The 27,551-nt window shown below is 50.1% G+C and overlaps 1 protein-coding gene and 1 long non-coding RNA gene across 2 annotated transcripts; one reads left to right on the top strand and one right to left on the bottom strand.

The window, feature by feature from the left end:
- Positions 1–1,645: 1,645 nt before the first annotated feature.
- Positions 1,646–14,495, bottom strand: HEYL (hes related family bHLH transcription factor with YRPW motif like). The gene is made up of 5 exons (XM_005302117.5): positions 13,919–14,495; positions 9,028–9,094; positions 8,073–8,156; positions 6,698–6,779; positions 1,646–5,226 (listed from the first exon to the last, which is right to left on the bottom strand). Exons 1-5 carry the CDS (start codon positions 13,996–13,998, stop codon positions 4,547–4,549), a joined length of 993 nt encoding a protein of 330 aa, XP_005302174.2. The 5' UTR covers positions 13,999–14,495; the 3' UTR covers positions 1,646–4,546.
- LOC135977232 (uncharacterized) lies at positions 13,312–20,388 on the top strand. The gene is made up of 2 exons (XR_010594609.1): positions 13,312–13,386; positions 17,279–20,388. It is a non-coding gene; the product is annotated as an uncharacterized LOC135977232 (long non-coding RNA).
- Positions 20,389–27,551: the final 7,163 nt, after the last annotated feature.

Raw genomic sequence — 27,551 nt, 5'->3', positions numbered from 1 at the left:
GGCATCCAAGATCCATCTTCTGCTTTCTGTGCCCCAAACAGTTGGTCAGTCAAATGGATCCTACTGTTCTGGCTGATTCCAGATGCATCCGGGCTCCCTCTGACTGTGGGGCCTGGATCCCAAAGCGCTTTCTCTATCTGCACTCTTCAGGCCTTCAGAGGTGGCTGGAGCAAAGGTTTCTGATTATGTTCTTTTAATATTCTTTATTCTCTGAGTATGCTCCTAATGATGGCAGGTCAGTGCAAGACCATTTGCCCTGTGGTCTTCCATGGTCACTTAGTTGTCATGATTCTGCAAAGTAATTCATGATGTCCCGGCACTGCACACTATGGTAAGAGGTAGGCTATTTTTCTAATATGAGTTTTCAGTTGGCTGCTGGAAGGTCACATTTCATCAGTGGTAGCTGTAGACTCCTGCGTCCAATTGTCTCCTCTGAGCTGGGTTAGGATTTCTCATTCACTTTTTGGCTTTACCATTAGGGGGCAGACCTGGATCATAATGAAAGCAGAAGTGCTTCTTCCTGCTGTTGATTGGAAGAAGGGACAGGAGATGGGGAGGATCACGTCATCCATTTAAAACAATGGGAGAACATAGGTAGGCAAAATTATTCACACACGGAAACTTTGGTAGATGGAACTCCTTACAATCAGAGCTAGGATTGCCAACCCTCCAGGATTGCCCTGGAGTCTCCAGGAATTAAAGATTAATCTTTAATGAAAGATGATGTCATGTGATGAAACCTCCAGGAATACCTCCAACCAAAATTGGCAACTGTAATCAGAGCATCTGCAATATAACAAATGTCTCCTCTTGCCCAGTCCTGAGGAAGAGCTCCGTTGTAGCTCAAAAGCTTGTCTCTCTCACCAACAGAAGTTGGTCCAATATAAGATATTCCCGCACCCACCTTGTCTCTTGTCTGTGGTATGTAACCTATCATTTAAATCTGCGTCTGTATCAGATGACTGGAGGATAGCTAATGTGACACCAATTTCTTAAAAAGGCTCCAGAGGCTATCCCGGCAATTACAGGCCAGTAAGCCTAACTTCAGTGCCTGGCAAATTGGTTGAAACTATAGCAAAGAACAGACACATAGATGAACATGATTTGTTGAGGAAGAGTCAACATGGTTTTTGTAAAGGGAAACCATGCCTCACCAATCTACTAGAATTCTTTGAGGGCGGTCAACAGACATGTGGACAAGGAGGATCCAGTGGATATAGTGTGTTAGATTTTCAGAAAGCCTTTGACAAGGTCCCTCACCAAAGGCTCTTAAGCAAAGTAAACTGTCATTGGATAAGAGGGAAGGTCCTCTCATGGATCAATAACTGGGACCTCCTGAGGTCCCTTCCAACCCTGATATTCTATGATTCTATGATTCTAAAAGATAGAAGGCAAGGTGTAGGAATAAATAGTTTTCACAATGGAGAGAGGTAAATACCGGGGTCCCCCAAGGATCTGTACTGGGGCCTGTCCTGTGCATCACATTCATAAATGATCTGGAAAAGGGAGGTGGCAAAACTTAACTATTTTCAGTCATTTGGTATCATCTTCAAGTCCAAAGCTGAAGAAGAGTTGCAAAGGGATCTCATGTGACATCTCCAGCAAAACAGACTGTGACACAACAGCACATTTCACAACCATGACATGGGTTTGGAAGACTTTATTTGACACCTTTTGCTGGATGTCTGACAGCTCACAAAGTTAACAGCTCTGCGCAGTGCAAAGTGAGGCGAGGCGGCTCACTGAGAGCGCTAATGCACAGACTAACTCCAGGAACAACCAGTCCAGGGGGAACTTCTCTGAACAGGAATATTTCATCCCTGATTGACTCTGCCACCTCAGGAAATGAGTGAGGACAAGTAGCAGGGGCCGGGAGCATTTATGTTATTGAGAGCAATCGGGAGGGACTCACTTCCAAAACAAGTCTGTCTGACCCATATACATTTAACATACGTATGTCAGATACACACCTGTATCAATGCCACTGCTGAACCACCAGCTCAATACACAACTGGCCACTTGCTTGACGTCTGGGATGGGGAGGGTCTGTTACATTAAAAAGACACTACTCACTGTTCCCCCTTTGTTCCTTTCTGTGTTTTACCCTTCATGGCACGGCACCACTGGCTCAGGCAAGGGTCACATTGATGCGCTTAGAGGGTATTCAACTGGACCAATGCTAGCTTGATATATCCAAGAAAATAAAAGCACAGTTTCAGGGAAGAGGGGGTCTTGCTTTGATTTGAGTGGAGGTATACTGCCTTCTTATATGTTATATAAAATAATAATGCCAAGAGAAGTGCATTGGGGCAGTGGACAGCCTGTGGCTAGGATGGCCAGATGTCTTGGTTGGGAGGAACGGTTCTAGTCTCCCAACCCCTTCTGTGGAAACAGGTCCTGGTTCTCATAGACTCCATGGCCATCTGGTCACCAGCTCACACCAACTGCCCATTCGGGCAACTTCTGAGCACTCTCTTACTACTGCCGCTTCTCAGCTGATGGCAGCAGGAACAGAATAATACTACTACTTAGCTCTTATATAGATCTTTTCATCTGTTCCTATTTTACCGATGGGGAAACTGAGGTAAAGTGAAGTGACTTGCCAAAGGTCATATAGCAGAGCTGGGAACAGAACTCATGAGTTTAAGTTTACTCCCCTAGTCACTGGGTCACACTGTTTCAAAACCACCAGAGCTAAGAAGAGGTGAGACAGGAGCAGAGCTTGAGAATGCCAAATAGCTGTTCCTCACTGCCCTAGAGAGGTAGGGACTGAGAGGAGACTCAGAGGTACGGAGTGAGCAGAGGACAAAGAATAATCGTCATCCTTGGCATTTACACATAGAGAGAAGACAAAGGCAGAGAAAGTTTTCAAGAGAGAGAGGACATTATAGGGGCTGGTCAAAAGCCCGTGAAGTCAGTGGAAAGACTGCCATTGACTTCAACGGGTTTGGGCTCAAGTCCATGCAGAGAACATGGCGATAAAGAAAAAGAGCAGAACTGGGCCTGGGAGAACAGGCTAGAAATTTTAATTAAGGATCTGGAAGTTGGCAAAAACAAAGGAGGAGCTTGAGGTAAAGAATGCTTTCTTCCATTCCTCCCTTTATGGTAATGAATTTTCATATGGGAAGGGAGGATTGATGGCTGAAGAGGGGAAGAGAGAAGGAAGGGCATCCTTCTCCCTCATATTTCAGCTGCCAAGCCCTCCCCCCTCCATGACAGGTATCACTTTGGAAACCTGCTCCCTTACTCTGTAATGCTTCACTGGATGAGCAAGGTCTGTCTCTCTCACAGACATCTGAATTATCCACATAGGGAATCCCAAACAGCAGCTGGCAAAGGAGTTTTGCAGAGTAATGTCTGATACTCCCTCCTGAAAACATTCTGATAACAGCATTGATCTAAGCATAGGATCAGGCAAATGTTTCCATGAATTAAGTACACTAGGGACACTTGGGAAGGCCCTGGTTTTAGGTAAAGACCGAGCCACGGGAAATGAAAATGTGGACTGCACATAGTATTGGGGTCTTAAGTACAGGAAGTCTTGTGCTGGGATAATCTCTGTGCAGGAATGCGTACTGGGTATCACAGTGTGTCAGTTCAGAGGGCGATCGGGAACTGTTACGTTTTCCTCCAACTCGTCCCTCAGGGTTATGTGTTTTGAATGAGCCTGTTATGCATAATGTCAAGCTCTCCATTTTTAGAGATCGAGAGAATGGGGTTGGCCAACGGAGAGGAACCTCCCAACTGTCCTGACTATTCACAGCAAGCCTGATGGGGGTTGGGTTCAGTTATTAAAGGACAGTTTGTGTGCGTGTGATGGGTTGTCTCATTACTCGCCAGCACGTCTCACCTCACTTAGACCATGTCAAACAACATGCTGAAGCTGGGAGGAAGTCAGTGTTCGAAAGTCAAGGTGTGGGAGGGAATATGTTTTATTGGACCAACTTCTGTTGGTGAGAGAGACAAGCTTTCGAGCTGACACAGAATTCTTCTTCAGAACTGGCCTGAAGAAGAGCTCTGTATAAGCTGGAAAACTTTCTTGGGCACCAACAGAAATTGGTCCAATAAAACATATTCCCTCCCCCATCTTGTCTTGCTAACATCCTGGGACCTACATGGCTACGACAACACTGCATACAAGTGATAGAAAGTGTCACTGCTTGGGAGCTCTGTGTCTCCAGCAAAGTCAAAGGCTGGTTTACATTCTCCAAACTGCAACGTTCAGCTCTACCAGGGCCTGAGTTGTGGAAGGGAAAGGTCTGAATTAGGATAAACCTCATCCACAACCTTTAGTGGAGCTGTAGACAGACAAATACATTCAATTCAAAACAAAATCTGCAAACCTGACATGGAAAAGAGGGAGACAGTGTGATGGGGAGGGAGGGAAGAGGACGTGAGGAATAAGAAGGGATGGCAAGGTGAGGAGAGGATCCTTTATCGATCCTTTATTTCTGCAAAGCAGGAAAGAAGCTGTTCACCGGAGCGTGCTTTTTGAGCAGTGGCTGCTGATGATTTTTGTCTCCCTTAGGATTTCGTCAGGGAGGGATCAGAAAGCCCCAATTTCAGTAGCCCAGGAGCGGCAGAGTCTGGAAGTCCCACCTCTGGTGCCTGGCCCCTGAGGAGAAGCATTCAAAGCAGGAGGGGCTGTGTAAGAAGCAGGTGGTACGGGAACTCCAGCAGAGGCGGAGGAGAGCAGGAAAGTTGCAATCTGGCTGCTTCTAGAGGTGGTGTCTCTCAGGGCACCCCTCGGTGATGGCACACTGGACATGGCACCTGGGGTTGGTGATGTCACTGTGGGTTTAGCCCTCCGGGACGAAGAGGCCATCCGATTGGAAAGGAAGTTTCGGCGGGCTGGCATGATGGCACTAGGAATTCGGCGAACGGGAGCTCTTCTCATGGTGGTGCTTGGATAAGCCAGGGGGGAAGCAGTCAAGACAGCTAGACCCGGGACAGCCTCCCTCCTGGGTATTAGTACTTGGTTGGCGGGGGCTGTGGAATTGTGGAGGAATGACCAGGGCCACATCTGAAAGGGCAGAAGGGAAGCGGCCATGGGCGAAGGCTCCATTTCGGCAACATAATTATTCAGGTGGGAGAGGAGTCGTAGCCGGATAGGATCAGCACCGTTTTGTCCCTCGAGGATACCAAGGTATCTGACAACTTCAGTGAGGCATTCACGGAAGCCGATACTCCTGTAATCCACAGCCAGGGATCGGGCATCTAAGAACCCTGTGAGAAAAAGACATATATAGCATCACGTCCACCAAGAGCACAGGCATCTGATAGCACTACCCATTTTAATGTAATTGGGTATTTAACCTGAGGAATTTGCCGCCCCGTGATATTCTTGAAGCAAATAGCCAAGTAAGCTTGAAAAAAGAATGTGATGTTTACATGAATAAGACTAGCATCTGCAGTTACTCTAGCTAGGATAAAATGATCAGGGCCATCAATGTTCTTGGTTCAGGGCATAAACTGGTCACCAGCTGGGATCAGGAAGGAATTTCCTTTGGATTCTGTCACTGGCTGCTACTGGAGGCAATATTCTGGACTAGCTGGCTCTCTTCTGGGATGGCCATTCCTAGAACAGCAGGTTGTGTGGTTTCTGCTTCTCAATGGACAGCTTAATAACCCCTCCCTGTGTTTAGAGACAACTGTTTGACTCTGTTACTCATATTTTATTTAAACCGATGTCCAATTGAAGGATATGAGACAGTCTCAGACCCAAGACTATTGGCTCTACAGGGCCCAAAGCCTTGGATTGTGGAGATGATCAGTGAAGTACAATAAAACTATCAATTGTTCCTTCGGTCTCTTTCCTTCTTGGACTTCCCAAGAGAATGGGCAATAAACCAGAGAACACAACCAGCGTGGACAAAATACTGTGTCACTTCACATTTTGGGGACCCTGTTGACAACATGTTTCAGCCTGGTAGCGTAGTCATGCTGAGTATTAAACAATGTTCCTAGACCATGATGTAACTGTGCTAAAGTCCAGAGTCTGGTCCCATCTACCCAGCGAGACAGAACTGTGTTTTAACCGAGTCAGAGGATTACTGTGTTGAAACTGAGGTCCCCGCCAGAGTCCTGGGCAAGCGGAGAATGGGAACTTTGCTCTTGCGGAGGATGTGTATCCCCTTGTGTTTTACAAACTCTGAGATGGGAGAGGGGAAAAGTCATGTTTTTATGCAGAGTCACTAACCAGACTCCAGGCAGTGCCAGGAAACATCCCGATGGGATGCGGAGGAGGCAGACTTTGGTTTGGAAGTCAGGTCCATTTGCGAGCATGACTAAGTGTGTAGCCTTGCCCGGGGCTGTCGCTGTTCTGGGAGTTGGCTGCCTTTTCTGTGGTTACACAGAACACACCATATGGCATACCTCAGTCTGCCAAGGCCTAAATGTGAGATTCTGACCCATCTGCAGGATCACAAATAGTAGCACAGGAAGTGGAAAGCCTCCCCTGGGAGAGCCGCTTCCTTTCAAAAGCAAACACCAATATTTTCTATATCCTTAGCATTAACGATTTCTGGAGTAAACAACGGACAATAACAGCGGGACGCTGCCCTCGGATTCAAGGATGAATTTTCCTCCCCTCAGAAGAAATCCGGTCCCCCGGGGGGGTCAGTGGGAATTTTGCCGTTGCTTTCAATACAGCCAGGATCTCACCCTCAAAACACACGTTTACAGAAGCAGTTCTCACCTGTTCCTCCAGTGGCATGAAGCATTTTTAAATGGTCCACTGTCATTTGCAGGATCTCTGCCTTCTCCAGCTTGGAGGAGCCCTGTGTATTGAAAGCAGGGAGGGGCAGAGAAAGAGAGACTATCAATCCACCATTTTAAAATCTAGGATTCCATCTCATTGAGGGAACCAGCTTCAAGAGGGCCTGAACTTTCCAGAAATGGGCAGAAATAACAGATTCAGGGTTTGGATTCAGACTCATCTCGAATCAAGTGATAAGGAAAATGGATCTCCCCTCAAAAGAGACTGTGAAGCAAACTGAAAATCTCTATTTCCATTCATCCCTGCTGCTGCAAAATGTCTTTTATCCTCCACAAGATTTCCTGGAAGATTTATTACCACCCACTTATCCTCTGGGGTGATAATAATTTAGAGTGTTTATAGGGTTTTCAATCTTGAAGAATCCTAAAAGGATCTACAGACTGTATTTAACAATTACCCATCAAGTGAAATGCAGCCACCTCTGGGGTGGAATGCAGCAGTCATTGTGCGCCATTGACATTGCGTTACCCTTTAAACTTGGCCAATGAAGAATAATATCTCCAAATGTAGTTGTAGAAGGAATTTAGGAAAACAGAATAGCATTACCCAAGTTACAATTTGAGCATGACTCTTGGGTTTAACACCCCAACTGGGAAAAGTACCCTGAGAGGTTTGGGGCCTTTAGACAAACAGATGTTAACAGGGGACAAAAAGAAGCAACAATCACATATGCTGGACACGTGATTTGGATTTCAGGAGATCTTTTCACAGTGAATGGGCAGGACCTTGGTTTTAGATTTCATCCTAAGACAGCAACTGCTTAAGCATTAGGGCAGCATTGACGATGCAGAGAGAAGAATGCTACCTACTCCATCACCAGCATCTCTTTCTACAGCACCAGCTGGTGCTCTTCATCCAAGCACTGGTCACTATCCAAACCCTGCTCAGCTAATGAGAGCTAATTAAATTAACGCCTAATGTGGAATGGCTGTAAAAGCAAGAGACCTCCCAACCATTGAACCACAACCCTGCTTTGGGCTGCCTGAAGATAATTTACTCTGCTGATATGACCCCTCTATGTATGTTTGTTCATAAGCACCAGCGGGTCTTTCCTTTAACATAAGAACATAAGAACAGCCCTACTGGGTCAGACCAAGGGTCCCTCTAGCCCAGTATCCTGTCTTCCGACAGTGGCCAGTGCCAGGTGTCCCAGAGGGAATGAACAGAACAGGGAATCATCAAGTGATCCATCCCCATTGCTCATTTCCAGCTTCTGGCTAGGGACACCATTGCCTTCCTTAAAACGATAAGCCTCTGGGGGGGAAAACGGTCACGTCTAACATTCTGCACGTACCTGCTTCTCAAAGGCAGTAGGGACTAAACGCCTCAGTTCAGACAGGCTGCTGTTAATACGGTCACGGCGCCGCTTCTCAATGATCTACAAAAGAATTCCATTCAGAGGAGCATAGCTGGGCCCCATAGCCCGTCATCATTTTTAGACTTATCCCTCCCATTTCTAGAATGCCTTCCATCTAGGGAGCTCAAATTCTTTAACAAGCATTGGTTAATGGAGCCTCATAGCCCTCCATGCGGTACAGATTGTCCTCCATTTTTAATATCCCCTTTAATATGTACAGTTTTAGATAGGCGCTTTTAATCAAATGTAATAAATCAGTGTTACCAATGGAGAAACTGAGGCACTGGGGGGGTTAAATGACTTGCCCAACGATACTTGGGGTGGGAGCCCAACCCCTACAGGGAGGATAAAAGGGCCCGACAAGCCCCAGTTGCCGCTGAGGACGATTTCCCCAGTGAAGGCAGGATGGAGGACAGCTGTAGGGCTATCTTCAGAGGACCCTGTCACAGGCCCATCACAGTGGACACGCTAGATATAGGGCAGCATCATGCAGCCCTATGGAGATTCCAACCAGTGCGGTGGTCCAGGGGGCAGCTCAGGGAGGATGCTGTGACTTAGACAGGCCACCAAAGCTAAGTTATGCCTGGAGCCTCTCCAGCCCCCAGAAGAACCCATCCCTGGTGGTGTAGAGTTGGAAATATAAGCCAGCAGCCCGGGATCCTCTTCCCTATACTGTTCTAACACTGCTTCTCCCTTGGGATATGGCGCTCACCCTCGTTAACAATAGAGATCCATGAGACAGAAGGGTTAAAACGGCCCATTTCTTTGCTGACATATAGCTTACTCAGTAATGAGCGTTAAAAACCGAACAGCATTCACATGTCCTCAAGCTGTGTGTGCCATTGACAGGCACAATGTGGCTGTTAGATTTTGTAGCATAAATGCTACTCACCCCTCTCCGCTTCTTCCTGGCTTGTATCTGAGATGTGGTGGTGGGAGAAACAGCCCTGGATACTTGGCTGTATAGAAAGAAGAAGGGGGGGGGGGGAGGTGTTTCAGATGCTGTCTATTTGTTCGCCACACACAGAGGCTTTACACCCACTCACCACATGTGATTTCCCACGTGGAAGGGAGTTTTGAGATTTTTGTACCATTTTAAGCACAGTCTACTTAGAGCTAAGTAAAGCGGGAGGTGGCAGGGGGAGCTGGGCAGGCCTTAGGATCTCTCCTCCCCGAAAAAGGCCATCAGATTGTGAGAGATTTCTGGCAGGCTGTTCTGCTAGGAGACATAATCGTCTTTTGGTATCAAAATAGACAGCGTCTTCCTGACTTGTTGAAAAAGCAAAGATCTGATCTTTAGAGTCCCCGTTTTTCTCCGTTCATGAGGATTTCAGATCTCTTTTATAAACCCGCAGCACTTTATACCGTCATTGTGATAATGGACCCACAACTCCCACTGACGGAAGCAGGAGTTAGGGAACTCATGCCTCAGGATCAGGCCTGGTGATGATGTGGTTGATCAGGGCTTTCGTGGATCATATAATTCAGTGACTCTCAAACTTTTGTTACTGGTGACCCCTTTCACATAGCAATCCTCTGAGTGCAACCCCCTTTATACATTAAAAACACTTTTTCATATATTTAACACCATTCTAAATGCTGGAAGCAAAACGGGGTTTGGGGTGGAGGTTGACAGCTCGCGACCCCCCCATGTAATAACCTCATGACCCCCTGAGGGGTCCCGATCCCCAGTTTGAGAACCCCTGATGTAATTATTTCCCTGAGAAGAACATGTCTTGCAGCTGCATGGTTGCTTCTCCTGTGACAGACATAAAGTTATCCCGGATTCCCCAGGGCAGTATCTGGTTACACAGCAAACAGCTGAAAGATAAACTTTTAAATGGACAAAACCAGTTGCTCCCCATAATTAGGGGGACTGTGGAGCACCACGGAGATGGAGCTCAGCTGTGAAGGCAGAAGTAGGTGGGAAATGCTTCGTTATATTACTCCGCACAGTGATCATTGCCTGCCAATAGACAGTCCCTGAAGGCGCTGCTGGTCTGTCTTCCCCAACCGGATGTCACAAGGTGCAGTGCAGCAGGGCCGCCCGGGGGGGGCTAGTGGGGCAATTTGCTCCAGGCCCCGGGCCCCACAGGGGCCCCCACAAGAATATAGTATTCTATAGTATTGCAACTCGTTTTATGGAAGGGGCCCCCGAAATTGCTTTGCCCCAGGCCCCCTGAATCCTCTGGGCAGCCCTGCAGTGCAGAAGCCCAGGAAAATGAGATCTAGAGAGGGCAAAACTGGGGGAGAATGCTCTTCAGACCTTTCATCAGGCGGGACCCAAAGGTGAGACAAAAGACCCAAAGTAACGGTGCAGGAAGCACAATACGAGGGGAGGTCAAATCTTTCGTATAAACAACACTTTCATCATCTCAGAGTCACCGTTCTGCTGTCTAATGCAGGAGAATGAATGCAGGACAAGAGCAGCTTTGCATGGGGGACGGGTACGTTTGGATTTCAAAGAAAGGAGATCCTTTATAGGGACAGCCAATTAGAAGATGGGGGACTTCACGGACATGGAACCCATGTGTATGTTTGACAGGGAAGCTACAAAAGTCCTCTGCTTGAATGATCACCCGTGGTCCTTGGGAGACTTTTCTCTCAACGGCAGCTCCTGAAACTGACCAACTGCTGGACTGTTTCTGCCTCTTGAGAAATCTGAAGCAAAGATGATCAAATCTAAACACTGTTTATAACATTCTCCAGTCCAGACGTCCCGAGGGACCTGAAGAGCAAATAAGAATTATAAGTCTGGAAAGGGGTTTGGGTTCACTCCATCAAACCGCAATATTTTTCAGTTTGATAGAGCATTTTAATAGCAGAACCTGTTAAATAAGTCTCTGTAGGCAGAGTGTGTTCTGCACAGCAGGCCAAACCCTAGAATAAGCATGGTCCATTCAAAGTACCTTTTGTTAGGCACAAGGTGAGGGGTTTCCAGAAGTTGTTTCACTATAATTCTTCTTCTGTCATATGGCAAGAGAGGTGATTAGCAACATTCAAATAACCAAGTCCAGATTAGTGAGCCAGGGGCAAGATGGCAACCTCCACATGGTGCATCTGTTACATGTTATTGATTAACACAATGAATGTCGTCAAAATGTCATCATGGATTTGTTGCTCTCTCAGTATGAGTAGCAATGTTTCGCATAAATCACACACAATGACAAACTCTTACCTTGAGTACTGTCTCATATACCCCATATATTTGTAGTCTTTCCACACCTGCTGTGTGTTTTCCCTGTGTGTGTGTGTCTACTGTGTTTGTGTGTGTGCATGGTGAGAGGGTGTACATGGGAGAGTGTGTGCATGTGCTCACAGCAAGGAATATTTGCTATTATTTGTACTGTTGCATGTGGGATTGTGTGTGTATATATGGTACAAGGATGTGATTTGATGTGCAGTATGGGTGTGTAGTGTGTGTGTCCAATAGAACTCACTAACATTCAGGTTGAATACAATGAACCTCCATTTGTAGGAAAATAGAAAGTCCCATTTTGTTTGAATGCATTGCTCTTTGCTGGACGGATGGATTTGGCTTACTTCAAAAGGGTTTCTTCCATTTGACTGATACATATGAGGAATTGAAGGACATTTGGTCTAAGTTTCTGGAGGACTATGATTGATACATTTCTTGTTGTCTGGCTTTGTCATTTGTAGCATTATGCGGCTGGCTTTTTAATAAACAAAAATAATCATTTTTGCATCTGTACCAAGGCTCAGCTGAGGATCTCCGCCGTTTACAAACATGAGTTCATTACACTTCACAACACCAGCAGCTTATCCCCAAAGTCACACAGCAAATCAGCGGTGAATTAAATCCAAAACTCCTGACTTACTGTCCCAAATTACTCCAAGCTCTAGCCAACACTCCCTACTTGAAGGTGTTTCTCTTTGCCTGTTACTTTTCTTACATTAGTACATTACTTAGGTTGTAAACTCTTCAGGGCAGGAACTGTCTTTTCATTACGTGCTAGGTGCTGTACAAACACAATGGGGCCCCTACGCACACCCACAGTATAATAAATAATATAGCAATCATCATGTTAGGTTTTACATCGTGCTCTGGAAATACATATTTTCAGTTGCAACAGAGATCAAACCCGTCTCTATGGTTGTTCACTGACATAAATGATTGAGACGGTTCCACTACATACTGTTATGTCCATCAGTGTCTTGTAAGCCAGAGAGCCTAAGCATATCTGGGGGGAGGGCTAGCTCAGTGGTTTGAGCATTGGCCTGCTAAGCCCAGGGTTGTGAGTTCCCTCCTTGAGGGGGCCACTTGGGGATGTGGGGCAAAATCAGTACTTGGTCCTGCTAGTGAAGGCAAGGGGCTAGACTCAATGACCTTTCAAGGTCCCTTCCAGTTCTAAGAGATGGGATGTCTCCATTAATTATTATTATATCCTGCTGAGGCACCTAGCAAGAGAGGCTCACTGAATGAGGCCACGGGTGATTTCTGTATTCGGGATATCAAGCAGTGAAGGGCTTATTTCTACGGGTGCACTGGGGGATACTGGGTGCAGACATGAGTGTGCAGAAGCCACTGACGTACAGGTTAGAGAAGAAAACAAGAGTTCTTCATACATTCCTACTCTGTCTGTGTTTGCACTGACAGTGCCTGGGTTCCTGGCAAACAGAGGACAGCAGCAAGACTCCCTTAACATACAGAAAATAGCACCCTAGAGGGGGAAATCGCATCGGGCCAGCTCCTTTCCTTTACCAAGTTGCAGAGCTCTCGAGCCTGACAGTAGCCCAGAAGCTGAAACTCAGTTAACTGGACGGGTAAGGTCCATTGCTAACATTGTTTCGTTTGTACAGTGTAAAAAACTCTTACACGGGAAAACCACAAACCCTCCCCCATTCAATAAAGAGCAAATGAACCTTGGCATAACCGGGCAGTGGGTGCATTATGAATCCACGGACAGCGTGGCTAGTGCAGGACAAACTCACTCATCCAAAAAAACAACAACGAGGAGTCCGGGGGCACCTTAAAGACTAACAGATTTGTGGGTTTTTTGCCCACGAAAGCTGATGCCCAAATAAACCTGTTAGTTTTTAAGGTGCCCCCGGACTCCTCGTTGTTTTTGTGGATACAGACTAACACGGCTGCCCCCTGATACTTGTCGCTCGTCCAAAATTCTTTGGGAAGTTTCAGATAAACAGGGCTGCAGATAATAGAGACTCGCACTTGCATGAGGGGAACATACATAGCTCTCTCCTGGGGAGCGAGGAGCTCCAGTTAAAGAAGGTTAGATTATTCCTTTCCTTTAGCCATGATGGGAGAGCGGGAAACTTTAGCCTTAGTTTGGCATTTCTTCCAGGGCTGGCAGATCACTATTCCTTCGCTGGGGGCTGGGGTGAGTGTCTGTTTGCTTTTCAGCTGGGAGGTTAGCACTTCCCAGCCCCAGAGCCCGGCACCAATCATCCTCACCCCCTCCTCGGCCATTCTGGGATTAGCCCAAATTTGCAGATGGGGTTCACCCTGTGGCCCCAAGTGGGTGGCGCGGCTGAGATGGGAGCTCCCGGTGCCTGACTCTGGAACTGCTGGAAGGACCCTGCTGGGCTCTAAATCCACCTCCCCAGTGCTGGAACTAGAGGTGTGCTGCCCCCCCCCCCCCCACTAACTTCCATCATATCCAGGGTTCACAGTTCGGTTCAAGGGCTCTCGGTCCTCCCGCCGACACTGTGCAAATTTCTCCAGCCCCCCTGCCCCAGTGCGCCCTGACGCCCATGCCAGCCCCCCCACCCCTCACTGCCCCTCCCAGGTGCTGCCGCCTTACCTGTATTCCTCCTCTTTGCCCACGTCTATGGTCCCGTCCGACTCGGAGCCCGACCAGCTCTCCTCGCTCAGCCTCTTCATCCTCCGAGACAGCGGCGAGCAAACAGCCTCCTCTACACCCTCCCCGCACGTGGGGGCGATCGGGGGTCTATGGGGGGGTTGTCCCGCACCCTCCCCGCACGTGGGGAGAACAGGCTGTCCCGCACGTGGGGGCGATCGGGGGTGTATGGGGGGTTAGAGGCTCCCCCGCACGTGTATGGGGGGGAGGCTGTCCCGCACCCTCCCCGCACGTGGGGGTCTATGGGGGTCGTGGGAGGGGGGTTGGGAGCTGTCCCACCCTGGCCGGGCGCGGTGCGATCGGTCCTGTCTCCGCGGCCCTGCTCCCCTTCTGGCTCTAGGAAGGGAAGAGACGCCCCCCCTTCCCCCCGCTGGGAAGAGGAAATCGCCCCCGACGCCTGCGGGCAGCTCCTCCGCCCGCTCCCCTCCAGCCCCGTCTCCCTCTGCTCGGGGTGACGGATCGCTCGGCGGCTCCGGCTTTCCCAGGTTCCCACTCCCCTCCCGGCCCCCGCCTTCCCGTCAAAGGAGCAGCCCGTGTGAACCGACCCGGGTGCCCCCCCGCCGCCCCCCTGCCCGCCTCGGTGATTGGTCCGCGCCGCGGTTTAAAGGGACCAGTGACCTCACTGGCAACAGAAAACCGTGGGAAAGCGATGGGCCTGATAAAGCCCTGGCTTGTTGCAGGGAAAAATCAACATCCCGCCCCACACGCACAGCCGTCGGCGGGGCTCCAGCGGGTCCAGAGCCCTGGGATTCAGATGCAAACCAGCTTCGCCTAAACTCCGGGCTGTTTTCAAAGGGCTGCGGGGATCAGTCAATGGGCAGAGGTTGGGCTGGTGCTTTCAGCCCTAATCAGGTCATTAGAACAGCCACACTGGGTCAGAGCAAAGGTCCACCCAGCCCAGTGTCCTGTCTTCCGACAGCGGCCAATGTCAGGCGCCCCAGAGGGAATGAACAGAACAGGGAATCACCCAGCCATCCATCAGGTCAGGACTGGAGCCCCAGCAGCCCCTGGGGAGGAGACACTCCTAACCCCATCTAGCTGCAATTCAGAGCAGGTATTCTTCCCAGCCGGCTCTCCCTTTGTGAAACCGGGGACCAGATCCTCAGAAGTATGTAGGTTCCTAATTTCCATTGCCCTCACTGGGAGTTAAGAGCCTAGCCTAGCCTACCCTTTTGTATCCTCTTGTGAAAAATCACAGGCCCCTGTGACAAATGGCTTTTTCATCTCTCCTTGGCCACCTCACCTGCACTCTGCCCCCTAAGTCTGTGTATTCTAAGCTCTCAAATCCTTGAGCAGCTTCCAAGCAACTGCTCTTAAAACAAAGAAACCTGCCAACGGATTTCTACCTTCTTTCCTGCAAATGGGGCCTTTCCCCCAGAATGTCCCATCCTACATCTCAGATCAGTGTCACATTCCATAGAGCTGGGTGGGGGGTTATTTTCCTGCCTCGTGGATGTTTTTAAAAATTGTTCCCATCCTGAGTTGGGACCTAAAGTCAAAATCTCAACTTTTTTTGTCCACTGGGGGGAAAAAAATTGTTTGGGTCCATCGAAATGTTTTGCCTCAATAATTTGGAACCCGTGTATTTTCAGTTTTGACACTTTAAAAAAAAACCTGTATTTTAGCTTAAATTTGAAAACAATAAGCGGTTTCAAACTGGAAAGCCAGACTGCTTCATTCGAAACATGTCAAAATGAAACACGTCAACAATTTTAAAACCTTTTTTTCCAAACTCTTTTTTTTTAGTAGAACAATACATTGAAACTGACCTGTAAAAAGCTTCATTTTTGATGATTTGGCATTTTCGGATGAAAAAAAACATTTTATGAAAAAATTCCCAACCAGCTCCATTCAGGACTGAACAGATTTAAGGTTTGGTATCCCATGAACCATTAAGACGAGCAACCAGGGCTTCATTCCAACAGAGAGGAGCTGAGATTCCCCACTCTCCAACGGGATAGTGTATTTGTTTCTCGCCATGATAAATTGTGAGGTATTGGCCCTTAAAAGCATGACATGATTTACAGAAAAGCTCTTTTAATGGGGTTTCTCGTTATAAATTTTCTCTCTCTCTCAGGCTTGGGCACTTAGACTCATGAGACTAAAGCACTTGGATTTATATGCAGGAGGATATGAAAAATAGTGCACCAAACTTTTTGTAAAACTCTCCAGACCAGGCTGTCTATAAAAGGCATGTCATAAACAGAATAAAGGAGGGCGTGCTGTCATATAAAGGCTCCCTTGCCACGTTTTTGGGTCCGTCTGCATGATTTACTCACTCACAAGTAATGATGTAATGGCAAAAGAAAATGTTAGTCACCAGCGGTTGGAACAATTTGCAGCCCGCTCACTCCTAGGAGTAGCAGCCCTAGGATGGATATTGTGTTACTGCTTTGAACGCTAGTTCAATTACTGTCGTCTACATGGCGACCCCATGTCTAATTAGGTTAGGCCCAGGATATACATGGGAATCTGCCTCACGCCCTGTTTTCTATTTCAATCCGCTATAGAGTTGGGTAATTGCAGCACCCTTGTTCATTCAGTCCTGCATCCATCCGCTCCCTGTTCCACAAAGTGTGTCCCAGCCTCCCCGGGGGGCCCCTCGTCTGGGTCAGAAGGGAATTTCAACTCCACGCTCATGCATTCCTGGGCCTTCTCTAAGCATCATTATCTGGGTTCAATCGTAGAGTAATTGGCAAGATGTTCTTCTAGGGTTACTCTTCATTATGGACGGAGCAGAGGCCATGCAACTCCCTTCTGTAATCAGATCCATAGTCTAGCCCGTGCTCCTGGAGAGTCATTTATAATCACGTTGGGGACTGGTAGAGTGATCCGAGCCACCCCGGGCTTAGCCGCTCTGTAGAACAGCAGAAACAGATACTGTGCAGCGCCCACTCACGGCTCGGTTCACTAGAGACTACAGGGAAAGATTAAGGGGAATTAGCTGCAGGATAGGGGGGGTGCAGGTGGAAATAACTATTGTTCCTTTGTCTGGCTAGGGAGTGTGTGTGAATGTGCACACTGGACACATGGGGAAATCAGTGAGGGGTCTGAGGTGAAACACACATTTTGCTGCCCACTCCCAGTACTTTCTTTTGTGCTGTTTTGAGCCGGGCTGCGTAAGATTCCCACCAAGGCTCAGAAGAGAACAGAAATCTGGCTTCTCATACTGTTCCTCACCTGGGGGCCTAAGGATCTACTGGCTCAAAACGTCTTTTCCTGCTTTGAAATGGCGAGCTCGAGTCACTAAATCATGACATATGTCTCTGGCCACTACTGACCTGCTCTTATCCATCACTCCAGGGGCCTGCCACCGCTTTGCCTGCAGTAGGGTGTATTCGAGGAACGCGAGCGCTTGGAGTTCCCAGTGTCTCTAGAAGAGAAGTGGATTTGCGAGACGCTCGTTCCCACGTTCAACAGCAGGCCCGTAGACAAAAGGAGATCAGCGCAGCTCATTAGGAAGTTCTTAGAACTCCGTACGCCAGCAGAATAGAAGATTAGTCAGAGCTTCCCACAACCTGCCAGACAAGAAACCCAGTCATCAAGGCAATGAGTTTTCCCGGCTCATTCCCACACTAGTCAAACGTTTGAACTTTCAGGTATGGGAGCAGCTTCCCCTGATGTTTTGAGGAACTTCTCCTTCCTACATGCTCTTCCGTCTCCAGTGACTTTCCTCAGTTCATACCCTATCCCAGGTGTTTCTAGAGTGCCCATCACCATAGGATCACTAGTCCCACCTTGGGCCTCTCCCTCCCCCAGCTGTGTGGCAATTTCCCATGGGTATTGGCTCACCGAGACCACCCTTGAGGGTCACCATCTCTAAAGAAAGCCTGGTTTTAATAGTCCATCAAGACCGCAATAGAAGTGACCTCACAGGGAAAGGGAGACCAGGGTTAGAATTGCTCATGAAAAACCCACATCTTTAGGGGACTTCATGTCTCAGGGAACAGGCCATGGAATACGGAGCCTTTCACCACTATCTCTAGTGCAAATCCGGATTAAGTGGGCAGTGCCAGTCAGTGCCATCCAGGGATTGTTTGTCGCTCAAGGTGAAACAAGTTGTTGATGGTAAGTTCAGTTTCTAAGGGATGGGGAGCATCAGCATAGGTTCTACCCATCAATCACAACCGGCTCTAAATGCCAAGGAATGAATAAGCCACCAAGACTCTGTCCCCTCCTTGCTGTCGGGGACCCTGTGGATAAATGATTCCGATCCCCGGGACTTTTCAAGCTGGCACTACAATCAAACAAACCAACCAGCCACCGCTCTGGGATTCCTGCCTCCCCTCCCCTCCCATGCAGCTCTGGGAAATGTCCCCCGAGAGCTGCCAGCTGTGAAAAGCGGCAGCAGCTGGAATGTGGGAGTGAGGGCAGAACTGATGGAAATAAAGCAGTGGTAGACCGAGCATATCTGTTACCTTCTGGTGACCCGACACCTCCGGTTTAACCCTGTGCGTGCCTGGAATACCCTGTCCACACATCTTCTGTCAACATCAACTCCTAACCTCAGGTTCCACCAGGGACTGCCAGATCAACAGCTGTAATGTCAAGAGTGGGGGCCTCGCAGGGGTATTTGGGACAGGCTTCCTGGCTGCAAACATGGCATCCCGGTGGGGAAATTTTCATATTCCATGCTGTTCGTGTGCTGGGGCTTAACAGAGGCCTTCATGGGAGCTGAGAGAAACATCCAGGCTATTAGATGAGTTTTGAATGGACGTTTTCTTGAAGGGACAAAATGTAATCTCTGTGTTTGGTCAGGTCTGGGACACTGCCCGAGGGAGATTGGTTACAGTGACACAGCTCAAAATGTTACACTCCCCCGGCCCACACACCGACACAATATGGAGAAGGCACAGTAAACTGTCAGAGACACCAGGGAGAAAATGAAACCTCCAAAGACACCCGTGCACAAGATCACCTTTCCCCAGTGAAAGCTTCCCAGGGTACAGCAGAAATGATTGTCGCCATTCTCCGTTGGGCACGGCTGTGTTGTCACTTTGTGTGCATGTGTCCTGGAAGGTAGTGCCCGGGGCTGGGGCTGGCTTCTGAGCACAACCCCTCTGCTAGCATCACCAGTCAGGCGGATCAGCTCTAAGCCCACTACAGGAAGTGTGAAGCTGCACCTGTCTGGCTCTCACCTCCTGGCATGCTGGGGCAGCGTGGAAGGCTCTGTTATCACGGGACAGGGGAGAGGAATTCTGCCTGATAAGATAGCGCTCGCCCCTCAGAGCTGGCACCTGGGGCCTGTCTGGAACCCACTTCAAAGTGTCTGTCACCAGCACTGGCCCAAACTGTCTGACACGGAGCTGCTGGCAGCTGTCTCTGCACCTCGCAGATGAGGTGTAATACAAGACAAAACAGTGGGATGAACCCAAAGCTCCACCGCAAACTGTCTACAGAGGCAGTGTGGCCTAGTGGATAGCTGACTGGGACTCAGGAGGACCTGGGTTCTAGTCCCAGCTCAGCCACTGGCCTGCTGGGTGACCTTAGGTGAGTCACTTCCCCGCTCTGTGCCTCAGTTTCCCTAGCTGTTAGATTGGGGTAATGATACTGCCCTCCTCGGTAAAGTGCTCTGAGATCTGACGAAAGCTGCTAGGTATTATTACTTATGATTATTCTAGGAAAGATCCCCATTGTTAGCATTACCATAGCATCCGAGGCCCCAGAAGAGATCAGGGCCCTTAGTGAGCAGAGAGCATTGAGCAAACCAAAAACAAAGGACAAACAGAGTTCCCTGCTCCAAGGAACTTACTGGGTGGAAATGGGGCTGCCCCTCCCTCACCCGTGAAACATTCCCAGCAGTAGTGATGGGCTCCAGGGGGCACCCTGGAGGGCAGTGGGATAAGGATTTTCCAGGTGAAGCCGAGTCCCCGGCTAGCAGGATGGGCTCTGCTGCCTGGCTCCTGGGAGGCTGTACTAGAGATCACTGGTTCAAATGCCAGCAGGGTGTCTATTAGCACCCTGCCAGTGCTACGGCAACAGTGGGAGTGTGAAGAAAAAAGTCGAGTGTAGACAAGGCCTAGGCCCCCCTCTGGGGCCAGCCCTGAAGGGCTCCTGAGAACACAAGGCCAGAACGTGAGAGTTTGCCCTGAACCTGCCTTCCCTACCTCAGCCCCAAAATACCAACCCTCCAAGAGGGGTGGTTCCCTCCTCCCCACCCAAGTGATAATTCTCCACCCCCCTCTCCTGAGCTGTGGGAGAGCTCAGCCTAGTAGACAGTTTCACCGCTTGCCTCCATAGATCTTGCGAGTAGGCAAACACAAACAGACGCAATCCCACCCCAGATGGAACGCATCAAGCCCAGAGCCTTTCTTCTCCGACCACTTCAAACTGTCGTTTCTTCTGAAGCCACAAGAAGGCCCACTTTGTAAAGCAAATGAGTAAACATCAACTTAGCTTGAACGGCAAACAAAGGGGCTGGGACTGTTTTTAATTACTGGGTTTTAAAAGGGGCTGTGTTCGGTTAATTACTTTCCGTTGTAAAACGTTCTTCTGCCTCCAGCCCTGATCCTAGTTGCGTTGCTGAGGGCCAGATGGGGTTGGAAAGGTAACGAGGGCACGTGCATTTATGGGGTGTACACGTGAGCACCCACGTGTTTTATCGACCACATCCTGCCCGAGATATGACGACAGCCCAAGCTTTTCAGAAGTGACTAGCGATTTGGGGCGTGCAGGGGTGTTGGAAAAATGTGTATAGGTGGGGGGGGGGGGGGGTTTTCTGAGAGCCACTGAACAAAACTGTAAACCCTGGATATGATGGAAACCACTTCAAGCCGGGGGTAGGGGGGGCTGCTACACCCCCAGCATCCCTGAGGGCATCTCAGTTTCCTTGCGACCCCAAGATGAGTGCTCAGCAAACGGAACCTCAGCTGAGCACCCAGAATGGCTAAACACATTTGAACGTCTTGGCCACAACATTAGACTATATGTTATTTGGGACAGGGACTGTCTTCTTGTTCCATGTTTCTACAGCATCTAGCCCTGTGGAGGCCTGGTCCCGGAGTGGGGCTCTTACACGCTATGATAATACATAATCATGTGCATTCCTGGTCCGGAGGACACCGAAGTGACACTCTTGTCACAGTCAGACCTTAGATCAATACTACCTACAAGGAGAGGCTGAGGGAACTGGGGTTATTTAGTCTGCAGAAGAGAAGAGGGAGGGGGGATTTGATAGCAGCCTTCAACTACCTGAAGGGGGGTTCCAAAGAGGATGGAGCTCGGCTGTTTTCAGTGGTGGCAGATGACAGAACAAGGAGCAATTGTCTCAAGTTGCAGTGGGGGAGGTTTAGGTTGGATATTAGGCAACACTATTTCACTAGGAGGGTGGTGAAGCACTGGAATGGGTTACCTAAGGAGGTGGTGGGATCTCCATCCTTAGAGGTTTTTAAGGCCTGGTTTGGCCCTGGCTGGGATGATTTAGTTGGGGTTGGTCCTGCTTTGAGCAGGGGGTTGGACTAGATACCTCCTGAGGTCCCTTCCAACCCTGATATTCTATGATACCCAATACCGTAGTAACTCTATTACCGCAGCACTTGGAAAGGAATTAAGTGTGTGGGGGTGACTTTGTGCATTCGTACCTTTGCATACAGCACTGATTCTAATTGCGTCCCTGAGGGGTCAAAGCCAGCTGGGAAGACCAAGCCTGTGCGAGTCTCTGGGACGAGAGGAGGGTTAAAGATAACGAGCCGGTGAAGAGCCATGAAAGGCGTCGTTAACAGAAACACCAACGGCCCGGGGCTGCTGAATGAACACGTCGAGTACCGTAGGGTTGTCCCAGCGCCTGGGTATGGGGAAATAGACTAGGAGAAAGAGTCCAGAGCCAGCTCCCATCGAACTCACGGGGAATCTTTCCCTTGACTTGCATAGGAATTGGAGTGGGCTTGAAGGGATGAAAGGAGAGAAAGGGCTAGAGACCTTAGGGACCCCAAGCAATGAAGCCACCAGAGGGTCCTCAAAAGCTTGGAGTCTCGCTGCTGCAACGAGAGGGTGGGGAAGGCAAGCCGGGAGTCGTGGAGGGGGCGTCACCAAGCAGGGTCCATTGTGTGGGCTCCAGTGTTGGGAGAGGTGGAGATGGGTTTCATTAGCAGAGATCACTGCGTGTCGGGAGGAGGGGAGGTGGCACCCCGTAACTGATGTGAGGTGGCTTCTTTCCGGAGCCCTCACACACCTGCCAGCAGGCTTTCCCCTGAAGCAGGGAGAGCTTCCATTTCCTCAGGGTGTGCACCCGCAACTTAGGCCTGGCCAGCGACTCCAGCTCTCCGTAAGGAACAAGGGGATGGGGCCTTCCCCCCCCCCCCTTTTTAATTAATACTTTCCAGACGGTCTCCTCCCGCCCTCCACATTCGCCTCCCTGCAGCGGCCCAAATCCACCAGCTTCTCTCCGGCTCAGCTGCGTTTGTTGTGGGCCCAGCGTGGAGGGATTTCAAAAGCCGAACATTTGGAAACTCTCTACCACAGAGGAAGGGAGCCGGGGGGCAGGGAAGCTCTGGGCTCCCTGTGTCATAAAGAAGGGGCATCATGACAGCCCCCCCATGCGTCTTTGCTCCTCCGGCGCACGCAGGAGCCCGCAATTCCAGCCGGGGATCGGAACGTAGGTGGAGGATGGAGGCTTTGGTTCTGCAGAAGCCACGTCATTCCTCTGGGCTTTTCGAAACGCCCTGCCCACTGCAGGCCCGGGGAGGCTGTGCTGAAGTTTAATCATTAAGGCCAACCTGGAGCCAGGGGCCCAGACAAACCTGCCTCCCGAAAGAACCCAAACTGGGCAGAAGCAGCAAGTCTGACAACAGAAGGCCAGAGTGGTGAAGCATGGAGGAGAAGCAGGTAAAGGACGCGCTGCCCCCCAATGGGGCCTCACAGGGATATGCTGGACATGGGCAGGGGGGTGGGGGTCCATGGCCGCAATCCCTTTCCAAAGAGGTCAGAGCTCAGTGTGAGTTCAGGGCACAGACTCAAGTCAGTTCTCTTTGGATCTGAAACAGTTCAGCTGGCCCATGTAGAAGCTACCATGCCGTGGGTCCCTCCTGCACGTTGTGACTTTCTCATGACTTCTAACCCCTGTGGACAGAGCTCAATGGACAATACTGCCCCTGTGGAGATGGCTACTCCCCGACCACGCATGGCTACTCTCCACCAGGCTGTCCTGTCAAAGCCTGGTAGCCCCTGACTGCTTTAAGCAGGATGAGTCACCATTTTAAAAAGAACATATATGACCTAAGGTCAAGGTGTCAATTATACATGGTTCTGTTAGGAATAAGAACAGGAGGAGTGGCTTACCTAGTGAGCTTCTTCCTTGCAGTGCCCTGCCAGTGCCAGCTGGGACCCCAGCGCTGTGAGCTTCCTCCTTGCAGTGCCCTACCAGTGCCAACTGGGACCCCAGCGCTGTGAGGTCAGTGCCCGCGACTCGAAGCCAAGCTGCTCCGCGGGAGGGTTTCTCCAGAGCTAAGCATGGTGGGTGGGTCTCTTTTCTGCCAGCAGCCAGAGGCTGGTGATGAATGGCTACTTTCTCTAATTGAATAGCAGGAAGTTAAATCTTGTTTCTTTGCATTCTAGTCTGTCGGCTGGAACAATCGCCCACCTGTAGCACCGCCCCAGGGTATAAATAAGGAATGAATACAGCACTGGCAGGGGACTGGCCTGCATGCCCAGAGGTTCGCCGGACATTGTACAACCTCAGGAGAGAGAGAGCTCGGTACCGTGGACATATATGCATGAACGTGTGGGCTGGTGACAGCATGGATGGATGCACATCGACAAGTGTGGGTGGGGGAGGGGGCTTGTTTGTGCCATGATGCTTGTGTGGAGTATGCAGGTAAATGCCCAGTGTGGGCAAATGTGCAAATGCAACTGTGCGCTTGGATGTGAGCGTGTGGCCTGTACACACAACTGTGTATTCGTGTGCAAGGGATCAGTAGCGGCAAGTGTGCTCCAGCATGCAAATGTGTGAGTCTATGCCGGCGTCTGCTGGTGTGTGGGCTGTATACACAACTGCGTGCCTGTGGGTGTAAGCGTGTCATGGAAGGCTGCACGGGCCCGTGGCATGGATACACGAAAGTGTGCAAACTTGGGAGTAGCTGCAAGGCTGCACTGGTGTGCGACACGTATACACAACTGTTAACTCTTAGTTCTCCAACTTTCGATTTTGCCGCATTCTCTCTTCAGTACTTGTCAAAACAAAGCGCTGTGGTGAAGCCCATGTTCTCGCCCCGCCCTCGGCCCCGTGCACCATTAGCTCACCAGACAGCAGCCCCCCACCCCCGGGCGAATCTCTCGAGGTGCCAGGCTGGCCCAGCTGGGCTGAGTTTGCTGGTCGGCGCAGCTGGTGGCCCAGCTGAGGAAGCTCGCTGGGAAAGGAACAGGCCCCTGTGTGTGTGTGTGTGTCACAGGGAGGGGCTGGGAGACACCAAGACACACACACACACAACGCCGTTGTCTCTGCAAGAGGAAAGAATGAATGGCCGGGATAGAGGCGGCAGCGAGTCAAAAGCCTCCTTCCGAAAGGCCAAAGACAAGACACCCCCCACCCCCCGCCGCATCCCTTCGAGCGACCCTGTCGCCTTTGTGCCGCTAGCCAGGCTGACACAAGGGCGTCTGTCCAGGCACAATGTCCCCCACACAAGGATGAAACAGAGCCCTCGCTTCAGCCAGCCGCCGGGCCCTTTCATTCCTCCTCGCACCCTGGGGGTGACGTCCCACTCCCCAGCCCCACACGGTGGGGGCCTCTTCTCCGGGGCCTCCTTCCAGTCAGTCACTGTGGGAACGGAGCCAGGGCCACGCATGCCGTTCTCCCGTGTCTCTGTACCGGGGCCTGGCGCTGGCCTCCTCCCCGAGCTGGAAGTGGCGGGTATTCCCGGCCCCAGCAGTTTGAATGAAGCCAGATCCCCAGGCGCATTCTTGTGGGTTTTCCCCCTCCCCTCCTTTGGCACGAAGAAAGGATTCAAAAGGAAGCCAGGCCTGGCAGCCGTGCGGGGAGGAGGGGGTGGGGAGATGAAAGAGGGACTCGCTCCAGCTTTCCCACACTCCGCCAGCCGCTGCAAAGCTGGGAATCATTCCCAGCCGCACCTGGAGGAGGCAGCCCGGGCTGACGAGGAAACCGGGGCTATTTATAAACGGATGGGAAACGCTCTTGGTGCAGCAGCAGGCCCCCGGCCCAGCCGTCGACGGAGTCGCCCCATCTCCACTGCCCGACATGCCGGAGCCAGTTGGTGGGACAGCCGCCCTGTCCCCATTACAACAGGCCCTGTCGCCGTGCCAGCGACCGCCTCCCATCCGCGGCCCCCAGCGCCATGGCCAGGACAGCCGCCTCACGCCACAACCCCCCAGCCCATCGGCACCACTCTCCGGACGGCCGCCCGGGCGCACCCGCTGAGGTCGTCCCTGTGCCAGCCCAAATGCACCATGCCACAGAGCCCAGCGGGGAGACGGCTGCCCCGTGCCCTATGCGCCACACCAAGACGCCTGCCTCATCCCCGATTGTGCCCCGCACTGGGGCTGATCACGGGAAGGGAGGAATTTTCCACTGGGAGCAGTGGACACACGAACCTTCCGCCCCACTCAGAGCAGCAGCTTTAGAGCTCTGTCCTGGGCACTGCCCTTCTCACTGGCAGGGGAGAAGAAACCCCCTGCGTGAATGAAAGAAACGAGTAGAGGCCTTTTCCCGCTGTTCTCCCATTTTCCTCTCCCGGCTCGCCCATTGAGTGACAGCAGAAAGCTCAGAGCTCTGCAGTGATTCATGCCCCCCGCACATGTCTAATGGCACAACTCTCCCCAGCCACATGCCGAGGGCACACAAATATCCCGGTGGCCACAACAGCAGAGGTCAGCTTGGTGTCTAGAGCTCAGAGGGAGGGAAACTCTCTTTAGCGTGAAGTAAAGTGAAAGTCCCGTGTGAATTTCACTCATCGCAGTCTGCAAATAGTAATTCTGAGTATAATGAACCTCTGCTGAGAGTGACCTCCTGTCATGGAACAAACCTTCGCAGTAACAATAATAATACCTAGCTCCTCTATTTTAATTTTCAAGTGCCCATCACTATAAACTGCTTTCACTGAATTTGTGTATGTGTATGTATCATATATGCCATAGATGCCTAACTGACACACACACACTCATTTAATAAATGAAGCCACATTATATTTGTGAAACACTCCGGTTTAATTTCCCCTCGCTTATACTTTGTTCAAAATTATTCACCAGATAATTTCTCTGGCTGTTTCTGGGTCTACAAAATGATCCTGCTCCACAAACTGCTTTTGAGCAGTGTTTTAAAATGGACTTTGATTGGGAACAAGTCACATGGTCTGTTTCCAACCCCTGATTGGATAAGTAGATTTTTGAGGCTGATACGTGCACTTATAAGGTCAGAATTCATTTCCCCGAACATTCAGTAACCATCACTTAGTATTTGCTGTTTCCATGAACATTCCTGCCAGTACATTTGTTGAGTAGAATATTTATGGAAAGTGACCGCAAAAGGGGAACAAACAGAGCTGAGACAAATTCCAGATTTATTGGTGTGACTTTTCACAGTACACACCCAAAATGGTCCAGGGCCCTCTGCTACCAACAACTGGATTTAAAAAGAATTGTAGCTCACACAGGTCAGCTCCCAGAGCTGTTCCAGAACTGTAAAAATGGAACTCACAGGGGCTGAATGATGGGTTCGTTTTTGTAGAAAAGGATCAGCAAGGAGAGATTGTCAGGAGAGAGAGAAAAATCAATAGAAGAATGCGCTGGGCTGAGGGAGGGAAAGCACCATTGTGGGGCAGGATTGTTCCAAGCACTTTACTGATTTTCTTTTTGAACTTAAACTGCGCCCATCAAGTGATGTCCTTCATTCAGGAATCTGAAAACAGTTGTGCCATTCTCTGGCATTCTGGAGACTCACTAGGTCCCCCTGGTGGCCACTGTTGTAATTTCCCAACTTCCAAAATCAACACAGAATGCTGCAATCCCAGACCGAAGCCCGGCCCCAAGTGAGAAACCTTGTACTCGAGTCATGAATAAAACTCCCAGGAACAAAAAAAAAAAAAAATCTCCGAGCGGGTCACTCACTGGGTTACAGTTCAATTAAACAGACAAATAAACTTCTAAAAAGGCAAATCCCTGGTCGCCTGGAGGAGGTCAGTTGGGTATGCTCTGGGAGAGATTATTTGAGCTCTGCCGAGTTTGGGACCCGAGTATCAATCTGGTTTCTGGCCAAAGGCGAATGCTGATCATGCCTCCTGCCTAAAAGGATTTTTCCCATGTGTTGCCCTTCATCTCAGACAGTGGCATGTACCATCAGCCGGCCTTGGAAAAGGCAGACCACTCAGTCTGACTTTAGGGTAGGGCTGGTTTATCATAGAATATCAGGGCTGGAAGGGACGTCAGGTGGTATCTAGTCCAACCCCCTGCTCAAAGCAGGACCAATCCCCAGACGGATTATTATCCCAGTTCTCTAAATGACCCCCTCAAGGATTGAATTCAGAACCCTGGGTTTAGCAGGCCAACGCTCAAACCACTGAGCTATCCCTCCCACCTAGTATAAAGTGCTCACCTACGCTAAGGCATTACAGACCCATGCCTGGTAGCCCCA

Source organism: Chrysemys picta, chromosome 23, assembly GCF_011386835.1.
Source record: "Chrysemys picta bellii isolate R12L10 chromosome 23, ASM1138683v2, whole genome shotgun sequence".
Taxonomy (NCBI): Eukaryota; Metazoa; Chordata; order Testudines; family Emydidae; genus Chrysemys; species Chrysemys picta.
Note: the sequence above shows the minus strand (reverse complement) of the source record. Positions and strands in the feature narration are given on the sequence as shown.

Bases quoted from the DNA above. Each gene is read 5' to 3' on its own strand.
- HEYL (XM_005302117.5), bottom strand. From the start codon at position 13,998: ATGAAGAGGCTGAGCGAGGAGAGCTGGTCGGGCTCCGAGTCGGACGGG. The intron at 8,157-9,027 runs GTGAGTAGCATT...ATTCTTTTGTAG, and splicing joins CCAGGAAGAAGCGGAGAGGG to ATCATTGAGAAGCGGCGCCG. The intron at 5,227-6,697 runs GTGAGAACTGCT...TTTTTCTCACAG, and splicing joins TCATGCCACTGGAGGAACAG to GGTTCTTAGATGCCCGATCC.